The 26,543-nt window shown below is 40.6% G+C and overlaps 1 protein-coding gene across 3 annotated transcripts; it reads right to left on the bottom strand.

Moving 5' to 3' along the window:
• Window positions 1–301: 301 nt before the first annotated feature.
• On the bottom strand, window positions 302–26,310 carry LOC108034936 (protein TIS11). Of its 3 annotated transcripts, none has more exons than XM_050890408.1 (4): window positions 22,070–22,088; window positions 20,714–20,989; window positions 1,994–2,379; window positions 302–1,333 (listed from the first exon to the last, which is right to left on the bottom strand). In XM_050890408.1, exons 2-4 carry the CDS (start codon window positions 20,762–20,764, stop codon window positions 445–447), a joined length of 1,326 nt encoding a protein of 441 aa, XP_050746365.1. In that variant the 5' UTR covers window positions 20,765–20,989; window positions 22,070–22,088; the 3' UTR covers window positions 302–444. The 3 variants fall into 3 exon arrangements, with proteins under 3 accessions (XP_050746365.1, XP_016965734.1, XP_050746366.1); XM_017110245.3 differs by having other exon boundaries at window positions 21,959–22,086; XM_050890409.1 differs by lacking the exons at window positions 20,714–20,989; window positions 22,070–22,088 and adding an exon at window positions 26,178–26,310.
• Between the last annotated feature and the right edge of the window lie 233 nt (window positions 26,311–26,543).

Genomic DNA, 26,543 nt, shown 5'->3' with positions numbered 1-26,543 from the left:
AGTTTTAGTTTTTAGCTTTAGTTTAAGATCATCGTTTGCTTGGATTGTTTGTTTGTCATTTACGTATCTAACTACCTAATCGTCCCGCAGAGTCCGGCGTTTCGGTCCTTCGCGCTTTCCACGATAACGATTGACTGTCACAGCATGAGAGAAATCATAACAAAGATCGTTCTTGGGGGAGTGGCCTGCGTTTTTCCCTGGCGTATACTTGATGTTCTCGCATAAGCGCCCCGGGAGATCCACTTGCCTCTGGGAGCAATAACTATTTTCTGACTCGAATTTGGTTAGCGGGAGTAGTTGGTTGGTTGGTCCAGTTTACTGAGATTTTGTCAAGGATGCTGTCGTTGTTGTGGTCGTGGCTGCTGTTGTTGATGATGGAGGGATGCTTTGATGGACGTGAGTGGATAGTGTGGGGTAGTAGTGTGGGACAGCTCCCGGCCCTCCTTAGAGTCCCAGGTTGGACTGCTGCTGGTAGGCCTCCACCGCGGAGCTGAGACGATTGAAGACGGGCAGCCTGGGCTGCGTGTCCTCCTGCTGCATCGGTGTGCTGACGCTCTTCTGCAGCAGGTGCTTGCCGCCGTTGGCATTGCCCGCTCCGGATCCAGATCCATTGACCACCACCACATCGTAGGGCGGCGGTGTGTGCACTGGCGAAATGGGCACATTGGGGCTCTCGGGCGGCGTGGCCGGACCATGGTGGCCACCGCCCATTCCGCCCATGACCAGGCCCATGCTCATGCCCAGGCCCAGGCCCGAGGCCGAGGATGTGGACGAGGCGGAACTGTTGCTCGTGCCGCCGCCATTGGAGGAGGTCAGGTAGCCCTGCTGCAGCGGCAGCGCGTCGTGGAACGGGAAGCTGGTCAGCGAGTTGGTGGGACTCAGGGACAGTGATCCGGTGGGCGACTCCCGGTCCGAGCCCGTGCTCATGCTGAGCGGCGGGCTCAGTGGCAGATAGAACTGGCTGCTGTTGCTGCCGCTGCTGCTGTTGTTGCTGATCTGATTGTTGCTTTTCGACGGGAAGCCCTGGGATGACGAGGACGACGACGACGAGGACGACTGCTGCTGCTGCTGCGACTGCGACTGGGATTGGGACGAGGACTTGGCTGCCTGGGCCGCCTGCTGGGCACGGGCCTCGTCCGCATTGTGGACAAAGTGGCAGCGCGGCCCGTAGGGACAGAAGCCCACGCTGTGGAAGGTGCGGCAGTACTCCGTCTTGTACTTGGGATGCCGCTGCAGGTTGCGCAGCTCGTGGTATCCATGGGCGAACTGGCACTTCTCGCCGTACTTGCACTCGCCGGCCTCCTCGAAGGGGCGGCACAGCTCCGTCTTGTACCTGCGAATGGAAAAACAAGGGGTAAGTTGGAGCTCTTGTGATAAGTGAAAAAATTAAAGTAAAGCTAGATTCTGAGGTAATCTTTTAGGCTTTCAACCGATCTCCTATACCAACTGCTTACTTTATCAATAAAATACTGAATTATTCACGTGCTAACCGCTGAGTTATAGAATAGATCAATTTCTCTTAATTGGTTCACAAAAAATATTTAAAGTTCTGAAGTACAATTTGAGCACTTTTCTTTGTAAAATAAAAAACATATAATTGTTATAGCAAATTTCCAATGTGACACAAATTGAGGAAAATAAATACCAAAAATACCAAATTGCTTTTTTTGGAATAAGTTAAATATAGCTATACATTTTGGTAGAATTAAATCACTGTGATGGTATAGATATATATTTTCGCTGTTAACAAACTATATGTTACCCGATATATTTTACTTTTTTAGAGAATGATGCTCTATGGTTGATTAAATACCATTCCTCCACAAAACCTCAAAATTCTTCTGACAAATTAAACTGCCTAAATTCAAAGAGACTTTAATGTGGTCAGAGACTTCTTTAGATTTCCTGTTCCTAGTAGAGTGATATCCTCTGATCTATCCTTCAAGAGGTTTTCCCTTTGAGTGGTGTCTCTTTTCAGAGGAGCTTCCCCTACCTGGAGGTGTTCATCGGCTGCTGTGGCAGTGGCTCCGACTGCGTCCGCTCCAGCTTTCGGTGCAGGTTCATGTTGCCCAGGTTCTCGATGATGGTCACCAGACTGGCCACCGGTGGCTGTTGCTGCTGCTGTTGCTGCTGCTGTTGCTGTTGCTGTTGCTGTTGCTGTTGCTGCTGCTGCTGCTGCTGGATGAGCTGGTGCCTCTGCTGGGCCGGCTGTGAAATGGTGCGTGTGAGGGCGCCATGGAGGCGATGTGGCTGCTGGTGCTGCTGCTGGTGCTGCTCCATGTTGCTGCTGTTGTCCAGGACGAGATCCTGCAGTTGCTGCTGCTGTTGGTGCTGCTGCTGCTGCTGCTGGAGATGATCGCGATCACGGTCGCTGGCCACCTGCGAATGCAAAAGACGAGAAACCAAAAATCAATTTCTGTGACTCTCGGGCGTATACGTAATACGTAACGAGCGAATATTTCGCAAAAATCAACAATAAAAAAAAACACAGAAGTATAAAATAAAATAAAATAAAAGAGAGGACGCCGAAAACAAAGGCAAAAGCAAAAGCAGCACAAAGCCAAAAGCCAAGCTCACTTTTACTTTTAACTTGACCTATAAGCAAAAACAGAAAAAACAGAAAAAACCCAGGCAGCACTCACCAGCACAGCGCAGAGGGCTAGACGACTGAGAAAAGTATTGCAAAAGGCACACAAAAATGTTATAATTTTCCAGACATTAAACAAGCGCCAAGAAAAACCAGCTACCTCTCTTTTTCAGCCGCTTTTGGCCACTCCACTTGCCCCCCTTTTGGTTACCACTCTTTCATGTCGTCATCAGTTTCGGTTTTGTTTCTTTTTTTCCTTTTTTTTTTTGGGAACGCAACGTCCGACTTGGCCTGTTCATTTTTTCGTGCGATGCTGTAACATGTTATGCAACCAGTTAACACACACTCGCACAGACTCGGCACTTAGCCCACTCCATCAAGCGTGGCCAAAACTAACAACAACCACTACCAATTACATATGTATAGAGCTCAAGTTCAAGCCAACAACACGGGAGGCAGGCAGAAAGGCAGAAAAACAGAAAAGCTCGGGAGCCTCCGAGACCGCAGCTCAAAAGCCGGAGCTACGAAAAAGACAGCCACAACAACACGAGATTTGGGGGGCCCCAACCAGTCGGCGATCGACCGCCTCAGCACGCCGCCAAAGCCCCTCTTGTGGCCCGAAAGAGCCCCCTCGCAGCGGTCCAACAGGCCAACTTAATTTGCCACTCTCCGCAGACGAAAAACTGGTTGGCTTGCTCAACAAGTGCGAGGGAAAGGGAGGCATTGAGGGTGTGTGGCGATGCCAGGTGAGTGCGAGGGGGACAGCGCGAGGCGGTGGCGCATGCGCACCTACCGAAAGCCAGGGTTGCCAGGGTAATGTTTAAAGAAGAAAAGAATTGCAAATAAGGGTGTTTAAGGAGCATATACAAAGTTTAAGAGCCTTATAAAACACTTTAGTTTTATCTTAATTTAATGTTTAAAATCATAAGTAATAAATTTAGCATTTTAATTTATATTTTAAATAACAACTCTAATAAAACAAAGTTTTCTATCACTAAGTTAAAGCATAAGCCACCCAAAACTTTTAATTCACAAGATAGTTTACATACTCATACAAACTTCCCTTTGGATTTATGAACGAACTATTTTTTGCTTTAATAAAAAAACATTTAAAGTAATTTAAAAAATATTTTAATTATGTTTTTAAATGAAAGTTTAATTATATAAAACAAAAAATAAACTTCAATCGCCCTTAAGGGACATTTAAATTTCTATTTTTTTAAAGATAAGTAGCGCGTTTTTAACTACACAGGGAATTAGAAACTTTATTGACCACAAATCACAGGATTTAGATTTGAGCTGTGGACCTGCAGATGTTCAGCTATATGTACATTTATAGAGGGCCAAGCCAGCATGAGATTACAGAACGATATAGCCCACTTAGAGCTGCGTTATCTCGAGAGATTGAGGTTTTTTTGTGCTTTGGGGGAGGGGGGATGGATGTCAAGACACATAAAAAGTCAGCCAGACAGCAGATGAGGCACATAACAAATAAATATTTATACATATATGTACGCATGCACTTCATTTAGGTTATCTTTGCCCCGATTTCAAGGAGCACACAGCCAAGCCAGCACATTCCTTGAAATTTCATGAGTAATTCCAGAACAGGCTGAACGGGCCCCAAACGATACGAAACAAAACAATTTAAATGTTCAATTAATTAATTTGCCTGCCCAATCAGTTTAGAAGCGCTATATACCCGATGTTCTTGTCGTCGATCGCTTATCTTATCGCTCTCGTCCCATTTGGCATCGTGTTGTCTGGATTTCAGTTTTGTTTCACGTTTATTTCACCATTGGCATTGGCATTGAAGGGTAAGTACCACTTTTCTATCTGGGTACAAGGTTAGGAGAAACCTCTAGGCGTGGCAAAGTTACAACATCATTTTGAGGTAACTGTACGAGCTCAATAGAGCTCTTCAACTAAATTGATTACTTTTATTTTCGTAATGAAAGGTAATAAACATCAATACATTTTATTAGGTAGCAACGAATGTACCTATTTTTGTTTGCGGTACTCTTGGGTACAAATAAGTTAGGGAATTCTTACGAAAATAAATCAAGGAAAAGTGTAAAAGGGAATTACATAAAGATGTAACATGGTAAATGTCAAAATTTTTAATAATATTAGTAATCAAAGCCCATTTCAACTTTAAAGGTACAAATACAAGGGACCTATTGTACCTATATTTCAAAGTAATAACCTGTTATAACTCCATAGAGACTACTACATAATATCTCCGTCTTAAACATCACTGGTTTTTCCCTCGTTGAAAAAAGCGAAACGGAACTTCCTGCATTGGACCGTCAATCAGTCAGCTGACATTGACGACCACCTGGCAACCCTGTCCCGCAGTTTCCCAGTTTCAGTTTCAATTTCAGTCTGTAACTCTGCGCAGACAGCAGAAAAAGGAAGAAAGAAACAGCATGAACAAAAAATAAAAACATTAACGAGCAAGCGCAACAAGTTTAGCAAACCTTTGGCGCTGTTTTGCCTTTTTTCCTTCTTTTTTTTTGACCAACTTCAACGCTTACGGCATCTCTGCGAATGCGACTGCGACTGCGGATACGGTTGCTGCCTCCTGCTCAAGCTTTTGATTTTGCTTTTTGCCTGCGGCTTTGGCTTGCACCAAGTACCATAAATAAGATCCGAGTTTATGCCTGGTAATTTACGATTTCTTCACTTGAAAAGCCAATAAAAAAATTGGCAAAGGCCACCCTTGAAAATGATTACTCATGTGCATTAAGCAAAGATAAAAAGTAAGTAATCTGAAGGGTTCGCAGAAAACACGAACCTGATTATAGTATTATCTTGCTTCAACTCATTAATGGGTATTATTAAATATTAATTATGTTGTTTCCTCATTTTGATACCATAGTCATTATTAATAGGTAGTTTAACTTGACCCATTGACCTCTTAAAATATAATTCCATTTCAATCTCTCGAATCGAATAATCGAATCCCTGAAATCGAAAGTGTAAACTGGAGCACCGCCCACATGCTCCGTTGGCAACGCGAACTCTGTGCACAGGTGAAAATCGGTATCAGCGAAGAAATCTCACTTCCGCAACGAAAAACCCTGAGATAACCTTCAAACACGACGTTTCTTTTTACGATTATTTGTGTGTCAATTAGTTGTGTTTAATTTTGCACAGCTGTTTTGGGGACGACGACGTCGGATTCATGGCCAAGTTATGACTCCGATTCGTGAACTGATTTCGCAAAGAGGGGCTCGCATAAACCCGCCGTGTGGGGTGAGTAATGGGTGATACAGGGGGGAAAGACGACGTTTTTTTCCTTTCCTTCGAAACGTGTTCGAAAAACCACTTCAAGACAGCCCCCCTAGTCCCCCTCTCTTCACAGCCCCTCTTTCTTCGGCGGGTTTGTGTAAAAAACAAGATTAAGACCCATTTTGGCGATGGGGAGAAGAGCTAGATCTGCGGCTCGTTTCAAAACCCCTGGTTTTTTTTTCTTCTCCTATTTCGCGACCGTTTTCCCGTATTATGCATTATGCTGCGCTCTCTTTCTAACGCCAACTCGCCGTCTCTTTCCCTTGGCGCTCCACACACATCTCGCCTCTCTCTCTTCCATTCGCTCGTCTAGGTGAGAATTTCCCTTTCATTTGAAAATGAAAATAAGTTTACTTTTCTTTCAGTCATGCCTTGGCTTATTTTCTAGCTCTTCTTGTCTTCTTCTACTTGCTGGTGGAAGACTCTCTTCTATCCCCCCACTCGCTTTCTTCCCACTGTTTTCTTCTGGCCACTTGTGTTTTGGTCGCCTGGTTTTTCTGTTTTCCGTTTCATTGTTGCGGTGGGTTAAGACAACAACAGAAGACTGGAAAGAGAGGGGGAGAGAGCTGGTGTGGGTGGGGGAGTATACTCTATCTGAGGTCTGGAGTTGGGGATCTATACCCCTTGAAGTTTTTTGGCAAATTACACATTTTAGTCTTAAAAGAAGGTACTACTTTGTATGTTCAAAGTTATAGATCTCAAGTTGTTAGCAAATTATTATACTTTAAACTTTTAATAGGTAGAAATGGAGTTGAGTAGAACATTTAAGTATCACATTATTTTTAATAAGTCACAATATTATAACTTCAGGTTTAGGTTTCAGGACTTACAACACTTTACATTTCAGTATTTTAGTATTACTTATAAGAAAGTTTCGACAACTCTGATCGAGGAAAGTAAAAGTGATTCTTTTAAGTTTTGAAATGTATGTAGGCTCACTTAACCTGAAACGTATAGTGTGAAACGGATGGTTTGAAGTGGATTCGCATAGTATTTCAACTTGGGCACTTCAATCGTACGATATTACATTAATCTCAATCCTAAACCATCCCATGGCGGCCATTCGACGAACCTCATTTTACATATCTTGCAAATACAATCTGCAAATATCCATCTGCGTTTGCCACCCAGAAGATTTCGGTTCTCAGGCGGTTCGATATTGGGCTTTCGGTCAGCCCATGGGCCTACACATGGAAAGCATTCGGCTATGCAGATGTGTGTATGTCTCTTATCGAGTGTGTGTTTCAGGTCTTGGCTCACGACGGGCTGTTAGGTAAGATCGGCGATTGTTGTTGCTGCGGCCGCTTACTTGTTGTGTCTCATAAACACGTTCACACAGATACGCCGCGCTGCCTGCGAGTGTGTGCGTGAGATGCTGAAGACCTGCTGTTGTTGGTTTTTTTTCGGTTGGACTAACTGGTTTATAAAGCCGTACCAATAAAAGCGGCAGCAACAACATCGGCGCGATGACGACGACGCAATATCCATAACCTCGATGAGCTAACACCAATACAATGGTAAAATAAAATTAAAAAAAGAAAAAATAAAGAAAAAAAAAGGGGGAAAAAATCCAAACTCACACCCTGACAATCTTTATTCTGTTCGTATATATGCGAATTGAAAATGAATACAAAGTTATTATTGAGTGTTATTTATAATACCTGAACAACCTGCACGAACGGCTAAAAAGAGATGGAGAGAGGCGAGGGGGCGTGGCGCTACCATGTATTATGTATCTCTATACAGCGGGGGATCGAACAATAAGATACAAAGTGTAAGGAGCACAAATGCACATCTTTTATCTATCTATCCCAGGGATATTTCCATCTTTTACAAACATTTAATACTATATCGTATTTTTTAATTATGTATTATTATTACTATTGTTGTGCCCCCCACTGTGTCCGTATAGTTCTCATCTATTAATCGCCCGCGGGGAATATCATTAGCAATTAAAGCTGGGTATTTTACATTCAGCTAGGGATGGGTTCGGGCTTATATAAAGAGCGATGGAGCGATAAAGCGATGATCGATCGCAGCGCCCAGATAAAGATGCGATAAATATACGCATACGCATCTGATTTCCATATTTACACACCGGCGCTCTTTGCGGTTCAATTAAAGTTCAAGGTGAGCGCGATTCAAATTTTCTATGCAAAGAGCGAGATTTCTTCCAACGAAATTTGATTAGCAGCCAGACGCAGATCAAATTAAATAAAATTCGAAATTCGAAAACCGAAAATCGACAGAAATCGTAGCAGTTCTTTCCGCTGGTTTTTTGTTGATTGAGCTGAAAAACAAAACCCCGCATCGATTTTAATTGCTGGCGAATTTGAATTGGTAATTAACACATGCGGCTGTCAGGCGAGCTTTTCATTGCTTTTCATTCTCATTCGCATGCATTCCACCTCGATTTCCATCTCCCTTCCAATCGCACTTCCATTTCCATTCCCATTTCCATTGCATTTAGCATTGCACCTCCCCCCTTCCCGCCGCCGCCGCCGCTGATCAGTGATCACTTTTGATCGATTGATGGGCTGAAAGCACACAACAAAACAATCTAGAACAGACCACACCCCCCCCCCCCCCCTTTCTTCTTCTTCTCAAAACCCCCCACTCGTAACCCCCTCCAAAACACGATCTTCCACTGATAAAGCACACAAAACAACGTGCTGCACTGAAGGAAAACATTAGGAGCTGTACTTCGATCGAACAAATATGAATGAAATATTTTTAAAATTCAGAAAAGACTTTAAGATACATTCTAAGATCTGAGATACGGTGTTAAGAATGTAAGCATTAAAGTCCGCAAACTAATAGATTAATCCAATATAAAAATAAGTAATTAAATATGAATGATATATTGATTTAGATCAGAAATAAGATTTTAGGAATGGAAAACTTTCAGTAATCAAAAAACTAAAACATAACAAAACAAATATTAATTATAAATTAAATATTTGTAAAATGAAATATTAGCTGAAGCATTATTTTAAGATCTGCGATAAGGTTTTGAGAAATACAAGCATTAAATACAATGAACTACAGCATTGATACTATATAATATTTTTAGATTTTAATGATATTTTAGCGATATTTTAGGATTAGAGATAGGGTTCTAGAATGTAATCATAATAACTCAATAAATTAAAACATTGATCCTTAATGACACTAAATATTAAAAATGAGCGAAACATTTTTTTGGTTTCAATAGTATTATAGATGAATTGTCAAGATCGGAGATTACTATAATAAATAAACTACAAAATTTATTCAAATGAAAAATAATTGTTAAAAAAACAAACAATTTAAAGTGTAGTTTATTGTTATACTAGTTAAAATGTGTTATGCTCACATCACAAAGTAATAAATTAAAATTAATAAACAAGGCATGAAATTGAAAAGCAGACTACGAGTGAGTTCCTAGTCAACAAACGTTCTAACCTTTGAAAAACTTTTGAACTTTTGAATATTAAAATAAAATGATATGTAGTATAATATAATATTATTGGAATAAATATGATATATGTACATATAATATATAATAATATAATATGTAATATAATATATTATTATTATTAATATATACATAAGATGGTATATGTATAATATAATATAATATTTAATATAATATATTATAACATAAGATGGTATATGTATAATATAATATAATATGTAATATAATATATTATAAAACAATATGATATATGTATAATACAACATATTACAACATAATATGTAACACATCACTTAGTTTCCTTGGATTAGGGAAACCAAATACATAATCTATTTACATAATATGTTGCCAAGGGCCCCAAGGGCTCTGGGCTTGAAATGTAAATACAAGAGATGTTTTTGGCTTTCCGTCTATTTGGCCATTCGGTTTTCAGTTTTCAGAGCTTCGGCTCTGGGTTTGGGCCATCCCAGCCATCGATTGAGGTCTAGGTCGAAGCGTCGAATGGAGCATTTCACATTTCGGGCCGTTTGCATTGTCCATCCGTTCGCTCGCTCGCTCGCCCGCCGCCGCTGATATTTGGTAAGCGCAATAACAAAGCGTGGATAGATAGCGAGAGTGCTCGGGGGGAGGGAGGAGGCGGGAGGAGGCGGGAGGAGGGGGAGGAGGAAGCGCAGACGAAGCCAAGACGCATGCGCAACTGCCGTGCCAGTTTCGTTTCGTTTCATTGCCAAGCGTCCGCCGCTGGCTCTTCCTCTTCCCTCCTCCTCTGCGCCTCGTTTCGTTTCGGTTTTATTTCTTCTTTCCTTGTTTTTTTGCTTCTTTTTTTTTGTTGAACCGGCTCACATAATAATAATTGGCAACAACGAAAATCACATAATAAAACACAATATAAGAAAACTTCACAACGACTTGGCCTTGCTAAATTCGGAGCACAAGAGCCATAAAAACCAAGCACGGCAAAAAAAAAAATGTATAAGAAGTACAGTGAACACTAGTAGCTAGACTTCTTTCTATGTTAATTAAGAAAAATAAATATAATATATATAATGAATATTTTTAAAGTTTCCCATAGATCTTTATATGCAGAGCCCACTGTACAGCTGCCAAATCCGGCACAGAAATATCACAATAACAACAACAGCAAAAACAGCAAAAACCGAATCCCAATCACAAATCGAATTTCGCATCCCCGAGAGTTCCGTCTTTAATCGATGTTTATAAAAATAAAATAAAATAAAATAACACATAATAATCATTTTCCTCTTCTTCTGCCGCCGCTGCTTCTGCTTCTTCTTGCTCTGTCGCAACGCGTTGCGTTTGCGCAGTTTTTGTTTTTTTTTTCTTTGTATTACTTTTTAGCGAAAAGGAAGGGAAATACATATAAAATGTTGCAATTGCCGTTTTTGTTTTGCTTAAGCAAACCAGGCAGGGGAGGGGGAAAGCGGGGCAGAGTGGAGAAAGGGAGATGGATGATGGAGACCTTTTGCACAGACACACACACACACACAGACAGACAGACACACGGACAGAGAGACAGAGAGCAGGAGGGCGACGGAGAGAGAAAAGCCACCGTTATGCAATCGAAATGGAGAGTTTCGAATGGGAGCAAAGTGGGAGGGAGACGAAGATAGAGATGGTAGATATGTATCAGTTGGTTGAAAGAAAAAGTGGAGATATCATTTTCAAGGTAATCCTAAACGCGAATTAGATCATGTTACCCACTATGTAACATCCAAATACAAGGGGAAATTACAAATCTAAAGACTAGGCAATCTTTCACTGTTTATTATATACTTGTTTCCAACATTTCTAAGAATAAAAATACCTAGGAAAAATGCAATATTTATTGAGGAAATCGGTCACTAAAACAACAAAAAAAAGATCGCAAAAAACAGTGATTTATGGGCAACAAAACAACCGGAAAAGTGAAGTGCATTTTCTGCACTTCCTTTTAACGACCCCACACCAAACTCTCCAATTACACATTTCGATGGATTGGCTTGGACTGGATTGGATTACCCATTTCCCAGTCGCTCAAATGGCTAACACGAACATCTCTCAGGCCACATTGATCCCAATAAAGATATAGATTTTCCTACAAAGAAGTCCCAGCTATTAAAGGTTCTGCCCAAGAGAAGCTCCAGTTTCACACGTTTTTATTGAATCAGAAGTTTATAATCACTCCGAGTTGTGCTTATCTCGACGAATTCCAGATAGCTCATTGTTTGGCTGTTTGCACAGATAAACAACAAATAAATGACCGAATCTATTTGCTTGTGGTGCACACGATTGTGCGATCCAGAATTTATTGGGCCCCGGGAAGTGTACAGCCCAAAAAGTGGGCACTATCACCCCGATTCCGAGCCCTAAACCGATCCCGACCCCTTTGCCCTTGCCCTAACCTCTGGCTCCGTTCCAGTCGCCACCCCCTGGCCCCTTGGGTGCCTTACTATCCCCCCCCCCCCCCCCCTTCCAGGGGAACTGACTTGGCCCGCCTTATCAGACGACGGGGTGTCCAGAGCGTCGAACCTTATCGGGGGACTTGTTTTCGGTCGGGTTCCCTCCGTGTGTGCGGCGTGAGTTTTCGGTACCCCTGTGCTCCGGCCCCACACTTCCCCAACTCCGAATCTGCTGTTTTTCCCTTGGGGACACAAATGCCATAAAATAAATCCCTAGCTGCGAGCCGGGAACTCGATTAAATGCGATCCGCTCCGATTCGAGGGCTGAGCTGTGCCGCCGGGGCAGCACAAACATTTCGAAATTGATTTGTGTGTTTTTTACTGTTCCCATATAATGCCCGAGTTGAGAAGAACATTTCATGGTTGGTGATAGGAAAGTGTATAAAGGGCATATCACCGAGCCATAAATCAAACTTTGGCGGAAACTTGATGAAATCATGCTGAAAAATCAACTTAGAACGTTGAAACTGCCGTTTTAGTGTGCCCGTTTCCTAGCCGCGTTACCAGTGTGGCTGTGCTCCTAGTTTTATGGCGTTAAGTAGGAAATTATGAATATCATCTGGTGATAAACTTAAGTCTAGCAATTTCCAGAGTTCTCGTGTGCATGTTTCTCTGTTCGTAGTGCTCTCCACTCTCTCTTGCTGTTCTGGGGCGCTTATCAATCGGCCCGGCAAAGGCCTGCCTGTGTGAGCACATGGCAGTGGCAGTGACCCCCTCCCAATCTTTCATCGAAAGCCCCCCCTTCAGCACCGCCTATCTGGCCTATGCACACTTGTATGTGCTCTTTTCTCTCAGTTTCACCGAGTGCAGGGCAGGCACGTAAATCATAAAAAATAAAAGAAGGAAAAACACACATTTTAAGTATAGATTGAGAAGAAACGACGCTCTTTCTCTGTTGACACACGCGCGTTCTAAAGTGCAGCTATCTCTGTATGTGTGTGTGAGTGATTTAATGTGATAAGAATACTTATTATTGGGTTAGTTAGTTCATACAGTATAATAATCTTTCACTCGCTGCTGTTTTTGTTGCCACTCAAAAGCGATAAGCAAAGCGCACAAGTGATGTATGTATAAGTACAAAACCAACAAGAACCCAACCAAGAGGAGAAACAACAAACGGGAATACACAAAACATCAACTAACAAAATGTGCATGTTGGGCAAAATATTAGATGAGAGATCATCTTTATTTCCAGCTCAGAACACCGGCGATCACTCGAAAATCGGAGATGCCATTTCAAAAGGCAATTGGAATTTTCCAGAAGTTACAATGAGACGTCAGAAAATAATGATTTGATAAGCCACAAGTAAGTATTCGCGCGGTAGTATTCCATTTAGAAGACTTGTTTGCATCATTAAAGTGACGGCATTAAAAACAATCTAATAAACAACCAATAAATAAACATGCTTATATTTTTTATAGCTTTTAAAGCTACCTGATTGCTTCACCAAAGGTACAAGTATGCTTTTGATACAAATCTTTGAATTGGTTTTGATTTTATGTTAGAGGTTCTAGCGAGATTCGAATATAATATTAGATTGAAGTTGTTTACTTATTAAGAGAGGATTCTGAAAAGTAGAAAGATATTGTGTTCAAGATAAAAACGATCTGTAGGTCCAAAGCCGAAAAACAAACCCCTCATTTATCTCTATACGCACTTCTCTACCTTCTCGTTTGGCTCTCCTTCCACAGGTTGATCCCTTTTGATTTTCAACTGCCTAACCCACCCTTGTCCACTCGTCCCCCGACTCTCTTTTCTCATTCCCTTTTCCTGCGCCAATAATTTATCGGCTATTTGATAACCCGCACAAACAAAACAGAGAACAAGAAGCAGAAAAGCAAGAAGCAAACAATAAGGTAGGCACCGCAAGAAAATGTGTGATGGTTTTAAATTGAATAGAGGAGCAGGTACCCAAACTTTGATGTTTTTTGATATACTTTTAAAAAAAATTTACAAATTCATTTGGTATTTGTGGGATTTGAACCCGGACATTTGATAACAAAACTCAAAACAAACTCAATTTGTATCTGCGGTTTTTGAACCCATGGGAGTTTGATATTATTTCAAAATACTATAGAAAAATTATAAATTTGTGTGGTATCCGTAGGATTTGAACCCGAGGCTTTCATATAATTCAATCTGGGATTTGAACCCGGGCTTTTGATATTATTGAGTACATCTAAAAAAAATGTACAAATTCATTTTACATTTCGTGTCTGTGTATTTGAACCCAGAGGCTTTGATATTATTTAAAAATACTTAAGAAATATTATTAATTCACTTGGTATCTGTGGGATTTGAACCCGAGTTTTTCATATTATTCAATATACTTTAAAAAAAAAATTGAAAATATATATGAAATCTGTGGGATTCATTATATCTAAAAAGTATTACAAATTCGCTTGGTATCTGTGGCATTTAAAGCCCGCGCTTTGCTTAGAAAAAACCCTATTATGCCATCTCACGTGAATTCATCTTTATATCACACTATTCGCTTATCAGCGAAACATAAGCTGGTGTTTTTTTCTTTGTGTAGAGAGTGAGAGGTAGCGGGAACAAAGGATGGAGAGCGAGATCAACATGTTGGGAATGTGTTGAACACGTGGCTGTGGGCCTCTCAGAAACCAAAATCCGATCCAAATCGTGATTAAAATATATCAGGGGTTGCTTAGAACAGCAGGGAAAAAACACAAAAGTGGAAAAAGGAAAACTCACATGTGTTGTTGTTGTTGTTGTTGCTATCTTTGTTGTCCTGTCAAACCAGTTGTGTGAGTGAGCGCTAGACAGAGACAGCGCTAGCGGGCAAAACCCGCAAAACAAAAACGCAAAAGCAAAGCCAGAAAAACACAAAGCAAAAAGCAAAAGCAAAAAGCAGGCGATCAAAAAAGCGACAGTAAATGTGAATGGAAATCTACTAAACAAACGGGGTTCTCTGCCCGCGTCGCCGCCGACTGCGCTGCCAGCGTCCGCCGCGCTCGATCGCGACTTTATTATATAATAGATTCGATTGGATTGGATTTTTCGGTGGATTTCGTTTTTGTGGATTGGCAGAGAAAAAAATTGGAAAAAAAAATGTTGCAAGCCGCCACTTTTTTTTTTGTAGGGTGGCCCGCATGAAAAGCGTGAAAAGCAAATGCCAGCCAGCATAATGGAAATATTATTAACGAAATTAATAAGCGAAGCAAACGGCAAAAGGGAGATATACAGGCTGCTATATAAATAGTACATATACATGTATGTAAGCATGTAGCGTTTTCTGCGAATAACAAGCCGTAGATAATATTATTTTCCACACATTCCCAGAACCCGGGGAAAAATCATACTTAAGATCGATTCCAAATGCAAATAAAACCGCCTTCAAACACACAGAGAAAAACCAGAATGTTAGAGAAAAGTCTAGAAAAATAAAAGTCCGAGTTCACAGCCCACTGGTAACCTATAACTTTTTAACTTAGTAAGCTACTTTGGTATCATTTTGTTATAAGACCTATTATTTCACAAAATGCTAATAAATGAATCAACATTTAGCAATCTGTGGTCTAAAAATATATGCAAATTCATCAAATTAATCATTGAATCAATTCCAATTCCATTTTTTTCTGTGTATGCAAACAACAAACAGAGGACGGGGCGAAAGGAGAGGGATGGAGGGGAGGAGCGCGGGAGAGGCGAGATGTACTTTGGCACTCAATTGAGCGGCCATTAGCAATAATACCAACAACAATGAGTGCGCACCGTTCAGCCAAGACAATTTCAAGATTACAACAGCAGCAACAACAGCAACAAATGACAATAGAATATGAAGTGTCTTTGCCTCCACTTGCTCCATCCCGTTCTGACCAATGGCAAAGGGGCCCCAGTGCGCACGCCTGCCTGGCTCACTCGCTCCCTTGCTCTCCCCCATCTCCATCTCTCTCTCTCGCGTGCCCCCCTTCCCCCCTCCTCCAAAAGCAAAGCCAGGCCAGAGCGAGAGAGCTGGCGAGTGGGGGGCAGGCCAGGCAAATGCCTTGGTGTGGGCGAGATAGCAAAGCCACGACAAAGGCGAGAGAGCGCGGCGAATATCCCCCACACACACACAGCACAGTACCTACATATGTACATATGCATATGTACATGTTTTTCTGTTTATTTGTATTTTTTACAACTGCACGATAAGAGGACAGGGAGCAACAACAACGAAAATACTAATAATAATAATAATAATAGGCAGCCAGTAGCTCTCCGCACGCAAATAACTTTATTTATAATTCGTTTTGTTCGAGGCGGGGGCAACAAAGAATGGGAGAACAATTAAATTTGCAGTAAATTACTTTGTGGAAAACGCAATATTTTCGAATTTCGATTTTAATTGGCACAACAAAGTTCTAATTAAATATAATTATTCAAGAAATTCAGTTTCTAAAAAAAATGGAATCTCAAATTTTTAATAATTCCCGATGATTTCCACTAATTCCCATTACTACTGTTAATAAATGGTTCTTTTATTTCTCTTAAGTTGTGATCCTCAATTTCAACCCCCATCGACTAATAAACTCTTGACGAACCGAGGATCCCCTTCTCCTCCTCCTCCTCCTCTTTCTTCTACTACTCCTTCCAACGGCCCCATCTGCCCTCTCGCTCGCTCCAAGGGCATCTCAAGGGTCAGCCAGTCAATATGCTGACAATGTGTTCTTGTTCTTGTAGTTGTTGCGGCTCTTGTTGTTGTTGCTGCTGCCCCGGCCTCATGTCCTCATGCGTTTCATGAGTTTAAGTGCCCCGTTGAGTAGTGAGTTTGGGAGATGTGCCCACCCTAGCTATTTTATAGCCAAGTTCTAAAAGAAAGTGCTAGAGATCTGTGCAGGTTCAATCTTAGGTTAGATTTTTTCTTTTTAAAAACAAGTTCTTTGAATTGCTATACATTTCTTTTCTTTTACAAGAAATATACATATTCCCCAATCATAAACACAGGCAATGCTAGCCTTTTCATAGCCAAGTTCTGTTACGAAATGCTGGAATACCACACTTTGGCAGGTGTACTTTTAGCTAGTTGGGAAAAAACATAATTGAAATAACTATATTTAAAAATACATTCAGAAGAGCTTTAAAGAATCTGAATCTTCAAAAAGTAAACTATTATAATCTGCTAACTATTTAAGGTTAATTTAAGTGTTTTCTGTAGGTATTTTTCTGTATTAGGTAATTTCCAATACAATTCGGGTCTGGCAACACTGTCGCTGCGCTTGCATTGTGCGTCCGTGTGGGTGCGTCCGTGTGTGAGTGAGTGAGAGGTACGGGGACTTGAGCCTGGGACTTCGATGGGATGGGGCATATGGGCATGGGTAATGCGGTATTGGACCTGGACTTTGGGGATGGGGTTGCATATTAATCGAGTCGAGTCGAGTCGAGTCGAGTCGGATCGAATCGAAATGAAATGACGTTCGGCGGAGTTGAGGGTTAACCCAGGCAGCGGAGGAGGAGGGGCGCGAGGATTGAAGATTGAAGAGTTGCCTTTTTTTTTAGGTAGGTAGCGGTGGTCGCTACACTCGCTCCTCTTCTCCTCCTCCTTGCACTCCTACTCCTTCGTCTCCTCGGCCACCTCCACCTCCTCCCCCCACGCCACTCTGATTCTTCTTCTTCTTGCAGCAATGGCGTCGGGACAAACACACACAGAGGGACAAGAAGAAGAAAAACACAGATCAAAATAAAACGACGACTTTGTTGTTATCGCCTTGGCAGGAAATGGAATTATATTCGTAAAAAGTAGTCGCCGTTTGTCGCTTGTAAGTGTAAGTGAGCCTCTCAGCAGGAGAGGGTAGCGGCGCAAGAGGGAGCGGGAGGGGAGGGGGCGGGGGCATTGGAAGGAGAAGGTGAAGCAAAGAGTGCAGCAGGGGAGGGGCCAGGGGGAGGGGGAGTTTGTTGAAACGTAATACCGCTGATTACGTACGAGGATTTCGATATAACAAACTAAGCACATTTTACACATTTTACTTTGCAGCCTGAAAACAGAGAAGCAAAAAGCAGAAAAAAAACCAAGCAAAGAGACGGGCCAAACAACCACAGTGAAGCCACTCTACACTAACTTAAGCAAATGGAAACTAATATTCTAAAAATGATCCCTAAGTCAGAGTGTAATAAATTAATATTAAATGTATAATAAACATTTTAACCACATTTAGAACCACAGGTTAAAATAGGATTATCAATCATTCTGCAGACTAATCGTCTTAGTCGCCCTCCACTGTAGCGAGTGTGAAGTGCAAACTGCACACATAAATGCACACATGGTAATGTGTACAAATTTCATAATAAAATCAAGGAGAAGCCAAGAAAAACGAGAAATTAAAAGTTATGCGAAAAAATGAATTTTTAAGTTGGCGCTCCCTGCTCTCCTCTTTCGCTCCTCTATTCTCCATTCACCCCGCCCCTCCCCTCACACTTTGACAACTTCCAACCGACCAAAGTGGCGCAGGCAATGTAACAAAAGCCCAAACACGGACTGCAAACAAAATGTTTGAAGATTGCGACACTTTTGCCGTCTGGAAAAATGAGGAAACAAACTATTTTTTAGTGATAATATGAATTTGCCTTTTCTAAATATTATTATTTTAAATTTAACTTAGATTTTTTTTTAATTTTTTTTGCTTGCACAACGATTGCGACATTTTCGTCGCCTGGCAAATGTTGCGCTGCTGCAGCAGCAGTTTCTATGTGTTTGTGTGTGTGTGTGTGTGTTTGTTGCGCCCTTTCGCTTTCGGCAGCAAAATTGTTGCTGCTCGCCAGGCAAAAACAAAAAGCGCTGCGTAATGACGAGACAAAAACAAAAGATCAAATGAATTTTCCATGCGAACAATCGCTGCTGCCTGTCGATAATCGATAACACGGCGGCAAAGGCAAAGTTCATTCAACAAGTATTTGCAACTTTATCGGACGTCAACCTGCCTTGGCCCTATTTGTTGTTGTTGTTGCTGCTGCTGCTGCCGCTTGTTGTTCTGCGTTTTTTCCGCCTTTATTTTGTGGTTCTACTTGACCCTTTGGCTTTGCATTTTAGTTTACGCAAATTGGCGAAAAGGCAGAAGAACAAGAAAATCAAAACAAAAGTGCCGCTCTCTTTCGCCCTTTCGAGCTTCCCCCCCCCCCCCCACTCCTCGCACTCTCTCTCTTCTCGCTACCTCTCTTTCACACAAACTTTGCACGTAACCGCAGCGCAGCAGCAGCAGCAGCAGAGCTTGTCTCACTTCGAGAGCAGAGCACTTCCAATGCGGACACAAAAAACAAAATAATTTAAAAGAAATAATATAAATAATACAACAGAAATCACTAAAAACACAAAAATCCAGCCAAAGCAAACCCGGAACTTGAGTTAATCGAATTTGTTGTCGATCAACAGCTGCTCTGCCGACGTCGCTGCCCATAACACGCACACACACATGCCGTGCATGGTACATATACATATATACAAACAGTAAATGATCACGAGTCGCGTTACTGTTGTTGTTGCTTTTAATGATGCTGCTGCGATGACGCCAATTGTAACAAATAAATGCGAAGAGAGGGGGGGGGGGGGGGGGGGGGAAGAGCGAGGGAGAGCAGGTTGCCCCGCCCCCTTCCAATACACTTATCAAAAATCCTTATCAGACAATTATTTAGTCCACTTTACAGTCCGTCGTTATTTCGCTTCTTCGCTTTTTGTTGTTGCTGCGGCTTTTGCCGTGGTTTTGTGAGTTGACAAACCGAAATAATAATTATGAATCAGCTTTAATAATGGGGAATAACAAACAACAAATGCAAGTGTAACGAAACGGAAATATAACGAAATACGAAATGAGAAATGGAAAACAAGTTAACGAAATTGAGCAAACGATGCACATATTGCTTTTCACGACGCAAAATGCAACTCCGTGAATAAATAAAGCCGAAAACAAAAAAACATGTGGTTTAGGCATGTTTCGAGTTGTCGACCTAAAAATATTTTAAGTGTTTTTCACTCGAGAGGCACAAATTGCTGGAATGATTGCCTTCCAGTTCTTGAGTTTTCGATAAACTTAAGGTTACTTTTGAGCAAATGGGATTAGTAATGGTTAAAGATTGGGTATGGAGCAATAAAAAGATAAGAAGAAAAGAAAATCGAAGGTATAAAAAATGTAATCATTGAAATAGTTTATAAAAATAAACTAAATAGACGAAAAACTAAAGACTTACATTTATACACCTCCTTAGAATTTCAATATTTTGATATCTTAAATGAAAATATTTTATTTTCGGAAAATTCCTGGAACACCAAAGCACGTCAGGTCTCACTTTCAATTTTATTAATAATATGCATGCCTCAAGTATGTGTTTCATTTTTCCAAAAACATTTGTTTTGGCACAGAATGCAATTTTTCTTAGTTTTCCCAGAAAACCATTAGCGAGATTCCCTTCAACAGGAAAATAAATACACCCTTGAGAAAATAAATAGCCCTTAAAAGTGGAAATAATCAGTTTACAATTTTAAATCTTTTTTCTTAATTTGAATACATAAACAATTTAGGAAACTATAATTCTTGAGAAACCATTAGATTTATTACAATTAAAACTTATGTTTCCTAATTTTGATGAACAAACTATTAAGGAAACATAAATTCTTGAGTATTTACCCAGACACCATTAGATTTCTTACAATGAAAAATCTTTTTTTTTCTTAATTTTGATGATTAAACAATTTGGGAAACCTAAACTCTTAAGCATATCCCTATAAACCATTAGATTTTTTACAATTAAATTTTTTTTTCCTAATTTTTATAAATAAACAATTCAGAAAACCAAAATGCTTGAGCAATTCTCCAGATTAGATTTTTTTTAAGAGCACAAACTAACTTTGGAAATACCCCCAGGTGCAGCTAAATTACTTTGGAGACTAGTGTAATTTATTTTAAAGATTCTCGGAAAGGACTTACCGTGTGGAAGGCGACATATTCCCCGTAATCAAGATTAGCCATCAAAGGCATTTTGTGGATTTTGTTAAACAGAATTTGGATTTGATTTAGCCGTTGTTGTTGTTTGTTGCCGTTGTTTTGCTTTTTCCACTGGACAATTTTCGATTTACTTTTTCTTTTTACTTTCTTTGCTTTTTCGTATGATTTGTATTGGCTTTGCACTTGAATGTTGGGTTATGTGTGTTGTTGTTGTTATTGGTTCCGCGAATATTGCATTGCAACAATAAAAAAAATCAGCTAAAAGAGTGAAGAGAGCGTGTGATTAGCAGCGAACGTTGGCAAACGGCAGGCGGAGAGAATAAAGAGCGCACAGCGTGACAGAGAGAGAGGGAGCAAAATTACACGTGCTAGTCGTACGAGCGTCGAAGTGCATGTGTGCGTGTGTGTCAGGACATTTTTCACGCACATGTGTAGGGCGAAGAAGAAGCAGAGTCTTTGCCTTTGCTTTGCTTTGTTCCTTTTTCCCTTGCTGTTCTTACACACTTTTTTTTTGAAACAGCAACAGCCGATGTCTGTTTCGTGTGTGTGTGATGTTTGCTTTGCTTTTATCGTCGTCTTCGGTCGCGTTCTCAAAAAGCGGGAGATAAGCTTGCGCTTTGCCTTCGTCCCTTACCCTTCCTCCACCTCCACCCCTCACCCCCTCTCTCGCACACTCGCCCTCTTTGTTTGTCCGTGTGCTCTGCGCCTGCGAGTGTGTGTGTGTGTGCGATCTCTAGTGGTGGTCGTATCTCGAATGCGCCTGTGTGTTTGTAATTTATATTTTATTGCTGCGCCAGCAAACGCAAGAACAAAAACAAAAAATTAAGTAAAAAAAAGGGCAGCGATTGCGGCCTGTTGCTTTGCCCGCTCCTTCTTCTGCCTCTTCCTCTTGCTCACGAGGTCCTGGCAACTGCACACATGCGCACATGAAATGGAACCGAGTGTTTGCCTATTTGAACGTGTTGTTGTTCCTTTCCGCAAATTCCCGTTTCGCCTTTACTATTGTTTTTGCTTTACTGTTTTACTTTACACCTTTAAAAAATTAGTAACAAAAATGCTCTTTAACTTGTTTGTCTGTCAACTGTCATTTAAAAAAAAAATAGTCTAATTGAAATGTTTTCCGGCACTTGCAAAAAAAAAAGGAAGTCATCACCACTTGAACGATCGCACAAACAGACGCAGAAGCACAAGGAAAAACACAATTTGAATTGTTGGTTCGCTAATTACTTTGGATACGGGCGCAGAGGTCCTGTCGCTCTTCGCTCGTTCGCAAAAAACACAACAAAAGAGACGCAGCACGTCCGTCAGACAACCAAGCAGATCGAAATTGAAACTTACACTCGCACAAAAAAGCCGTGTTTTTCGCTGGCTGGCTGCTGGTGTGACCAGTCTGCGCTTGGCCGAAAATGCCCGCCTGGCGTGCGCCGCCACTTTTGCCCGGGTATTATTTAGGCACTATCTTGGGCGCTCATTTCGCGCCCATTTGAAATCTCACAGTACCCAAATAATTAAATATTTGCAACGCAAGACTTTGCTTACTTAATTAAAAATACTAAGGCTCATACAACTGTGGCTTACCATTTCCAACGGGCAGCTGTTTATTGTTAACTTGTTTGAATGGGCATCGTTCGCAGAGAAGTGATGCCACCTTGTTCATTTTGAATATTTGAGCTGCAGGCCAATGGCAAACGAGACTCGTTTCGTTATTTCTAAGAAAAATATCAGAATGAAGAGCCCTCGAACCTCCAGCTGCTCAAAACAGACGGTCTCTTAGCTGTACGCCTTGATTTCAGCTTTTTGGCCGCCTTAAGCAAACTAAACGTTAGCATGCACAACCTAGAGTTTTCGAACCTTTCAGATTTTTCGAAAAAATATATGATGCACCCCCTTACAAATATCTGAATCCCATTTTCCGCCATAAAAATTCAGTTTTTTGGCTGCCATAAATAAACTAAACACCTGATCGTCGAATGCCATACCGCGCTGAGCTCGTTGGTTAATTTCCAATCTTTTGGCATTTAAAACCTAGAGCTTTTGAACCTTTCAGATTTTTCGAAAAAATGTATGATGCACCCCCTTACAAATATCTGAATCCCATTTTCCGCCATAAAAATTCAGTTTTTTGGCTGCCATAAATAAACTAAACGTCTAATCGTCGAATGTCATACCGCGCTGAGCTTGCTGGTTAATTTCCAATCTTTTGGCATTCAAGTCCTGGAGTTTTCGAACCCTTCAGATTTTTCGAAAAAATATATGATGCACCCCCTTACAAATATCTGAATCCCATTTTCCGTCATAAAAATTCAGTTTTTTGGCTGCCATAAATAAACTAAACACCTGATCGTCGAATGCCATACCGCGCTGAGCTCGTTGGTTAATTTCCAATCTTTTGGCATTCAAGTCCTGGAGTTTTTGAACCTTTCAGATTTTTCGAAAAAATATATGATGCCTCTTACAAATATCTGAATCCCATTTTCCGCCATAAAAATTCAGTTTTTTGGCTGCCATAAATAAACTAAACGTCTGATCGTCGAATGTCATACCGCGCTGAGCTAAAAATTCAGTTTTTTGGCTGCCATAAATAAACTAAACACCTGATCGTCGAATGTCATACCGCGCTGAGCTCGTTGGTTAATTTCCAATCTTATGGCATTCAAGTCCTGGAGTTTTCGAACCCTTCAGGTTTTTCGAAAAAATATATGATGCACCCCCTTACAAATATCTGAATCCCATTTTCCGCCATAAAAATTCAGTTTTTTGGCTGCCATAAATAAACTAAACGTCTGATCGTCGAATGTCATACCGCGCTGAGCTCGTTGGTTAATTTCCAATCTTATGGCATTCAAGTCCTGGAGTTTTCGAACCTTTCAGATTTTTCGAAAAAATTGATGATGCTCCCCCTTACAAATATCTGAATCCCATTTTCCGCCATAAAAATGCAGTTTTTTGGCTGCCATAAATAAACTAAACGTCTGATCGTCGAATGTCATACCGCGCTGAGCTTGCTGGTTAATTTCCAATCTTTTGGCATTCAAGTCCTGGAGTTATTGAACCTTTCAGATTTTTCGAAAAAATGTATGATGCACCCCCTTACAAATATCTGATTCCCATTTTCCGCCATAAAAATTCAGTTTTTTGGCTGCCATAAATAAACTAAACACCTGATCGTCGAATGCCATACCGCGCTGAGCTCGTTGGTTAATTTCCAATCTTTTGGCATTTAAAAGAGATAGTTTTTGAACCTTTCAGATTTTTCGAAAAAATGTATGATGCACCCCCTTACAAATATCTGAATCCCATTTTCCGCCATAAAAATTCAGTTTTTTGGCTGCCATAAATAAACTAAACCCCTGATCGTCGAATGCCGTACCGCGCTGAGCTCGTTGGTTAATTTCCAATCTTTTGGCATTCAAGTCCTGGAGTTTTTGAACCTTTCAGATTTTTCGAAAAAATTTATGATGTCCTTACAAATATCTGAATCCCATTTTCCGCCATAAAAATTCAGTTTTTTGGCTGCCATAAATAAACTAAACGTCTAATCGTCGAATGTCATACCGCGCTGAGCTAAAAATTCAGTTTTTTGGCTGCCATAAATAAACTAAACACCTGATCGTCGAATGTCATACCGCGCTGAGCTCGTTGGTTAATTTCCAATCTCTTGGCATTCAAGTCCTGGAGTTTTCGAACCCTTTAGGTTTTTCGAAAAAATGTATGATGCACCCCCTTACAAATATCTGAATCCCATTTTCCGCCATAAAAATTCAGTTTTTTGGCTGCCATAAATAAACTAAACCCCTGATCGTCGAATGCCGTACCGCGCTGAGCTCGTTGGTTAATTTCCAATCTCTTGGCATTCAAGTCCTGGAGTTTTCGAACCCTTTAGGTTTTTCGAAAAAATGTATGATGCACCCCCTTACAAATATCTGAATCCCATTTTCCGCCATAAAAATTCAGTTTTTTGGCTGCCATAAATAAACTAAACACCTGATCGTCGAATGCCGTACCGCGCTGAGCTCGTTGGTTAATTTCCAATCTCTTGGCATTCAAGTCCTGGAGTTTTTGAACCTTTCAGATTTTTCGAAAAAATTTATGATGTCCTTACAAATATCTGAATCCCATTTTCCGCCATAAAAATTCAGTTTTTTGGCTGCCATAAATAAACTAAACGTCTAATCGTCGAATGTCATACCGCGCTGAGCTTGCTGGTTAATTTCCAATCTTTTGGCATTTAAAACCTAGAGCTTTTGAACCTTTCAGATTTTTCGAAAAAATATATGATGCACCCCCTTACAAATATCTGAATCCCATTTTCCGCCATAAAAATTCAGTTTTTTGGCTGCCATAAATAAACTAAACGTCTAATCGTCGAATGTCATACCGCGCTGAGCTCGTTGGTTAATTTCCAATCTTTTGGCATTCAAGTCCTGGAGTTTTTGAACCTTTCAGATTTTTCGAAAAAATATATGATGCACCCCCTTACAAATATCTGAATCCCATTTTCCGCCATAAAAATTCAGTTTTTTGGCTGCCATAAATAAACTAAACACCTGATCGTCGAATGCCGTACCGCGCTGAGCTCGTTGGTTAATTTCCAATCTCTTGGCATTCAAGTCCTGGAGTTTTTGAACCTTTCAGATTTTTCGAAAAAATTTATGATGCCCTTACAAATATCTGAATCCCATTTTCCGCCATAAAAATTCAGTTTTTTGGCTGCCATAAATAAACTAAACGTCTAATCGTCGAATGCCATACCGCTCTGAGCTCGTTGGTTAATTTCCAATCTTTTGGCATTCAAGTCCTGGAGTTTTTGAACCTTTAAGATTTTTTGAAAAAATATATGATGCACCCCCTTACAAATATCTGAATCCCATTTTCCGCCATAAAAATTCAGTTTTTTGGCTGCCATAAATAAACTAAACGTCTAATCGTCGAATGCCATACCGCTCTGAGCTCGTTGGTTAATTTCCAATCTTTTGGCATTCAAGTCCTGGAGTTTTTGAACCTTTCAGATTTTTCGAAAAAATTTATGATGCCCTTACAAATATCTGAATCCCATTTTCCGCCATAAAAATTCAGTTTTTTGGCTGCCATAAATAAACTAAACACCTGATCGTCGAATGCCGTACCGCGCTGAGCTCGTTGGTTAATTTCCAATCTCTTGGCATTCAAGTCCTGGAGTTTTTGAACCTTTCAGATTTTTCGAAAAAATGCCGCGGTACGGCATTCGACGATCAGACGTTTAGTTTATTTATGGCAGCCAAAAAACTGAATTTTTATGGCGGAAAATGGGATTTGTAAGGGGGTGCATCATAACTTTTTTCGAAAAATCTGAAAGGTTCAAAAATTCCAGGACTTGAATGCTAAAAGATTGGAAATTAACCAACGAGCTCAGCGCGGTTCAGAAAACACACAAAATTTGTATCTCCACTTTTGGGTCTCAACTCACTGTAGGATTTCGCCACGTGTCTGCGGTTCCTCCTTCAATCCAAGATCCTCGGATGCAGTTCACCAACTTTTAGTTCGTTTTCTTGGCAGGAACTACTTTTTTCATGTGCTATCAAATGTCACGACAGTTTACAAAGGCCTACCTATTTAGCTAAAATTATTTTAGGATGAAATATTAAATATTTTCAATGTTCTCAATATCAAAACAAAAAAATGAGAATGGTTTTTGGATAAATACCTTTTATAAAGTTTTAAAATGCTTCAGCTTTCATAGGTATTATTCTGCAAAAACACTGGAATAATATAGATAGTACAGATAGTCGATCACATCGTTGATAAAAGTATAAAAAAGGCTATTCCGAAAGCT

This window comes from Drosophila biarmipes, chromosome X (genome assembly GCF_025231255.1).
Source record: "Drosophila biarmipes strain raj3 chromosome X, RU_DBia_V1.1, whole genome shotgun sequence".
In the NCBI taxonomy this organism is placed as follows: domain Eukaryota; kingdom Metazoa; phylum Arthropoda; class Insecta; order Diptera; family Drosophilidae; genus Drosophila; species Drosophila biarmipes.
This window is presented reverse-complemented; position numbering and strand designations above follow the sequence as displayed.

Excerpts from the sequence above, each read along its gene's own strand:
- LOC108034936 (XM_050890408.1), bottom strand. The coding sequence starts at position 20,764 with ATGCCTTTGATGGCTAATCTTGATTACGGGGAATATGTCGCCTTCCAC. Across the intron at positions 2,380-20,713 it reads AATATGTCGCCTTCCACACG|GTGGCCAGCGACCGTGATCG; the intron begins GTAAGTCCTTTC and ends TTGCATTCGCAG. Across the intron at positions 1,334-1,993 it reads CAGCCGATGAACACCTCCAG|GTACAAGACGGAGCTGTGCC; the intron begins GTAGGGGAAGCT and ends TTCCATTCGCAG.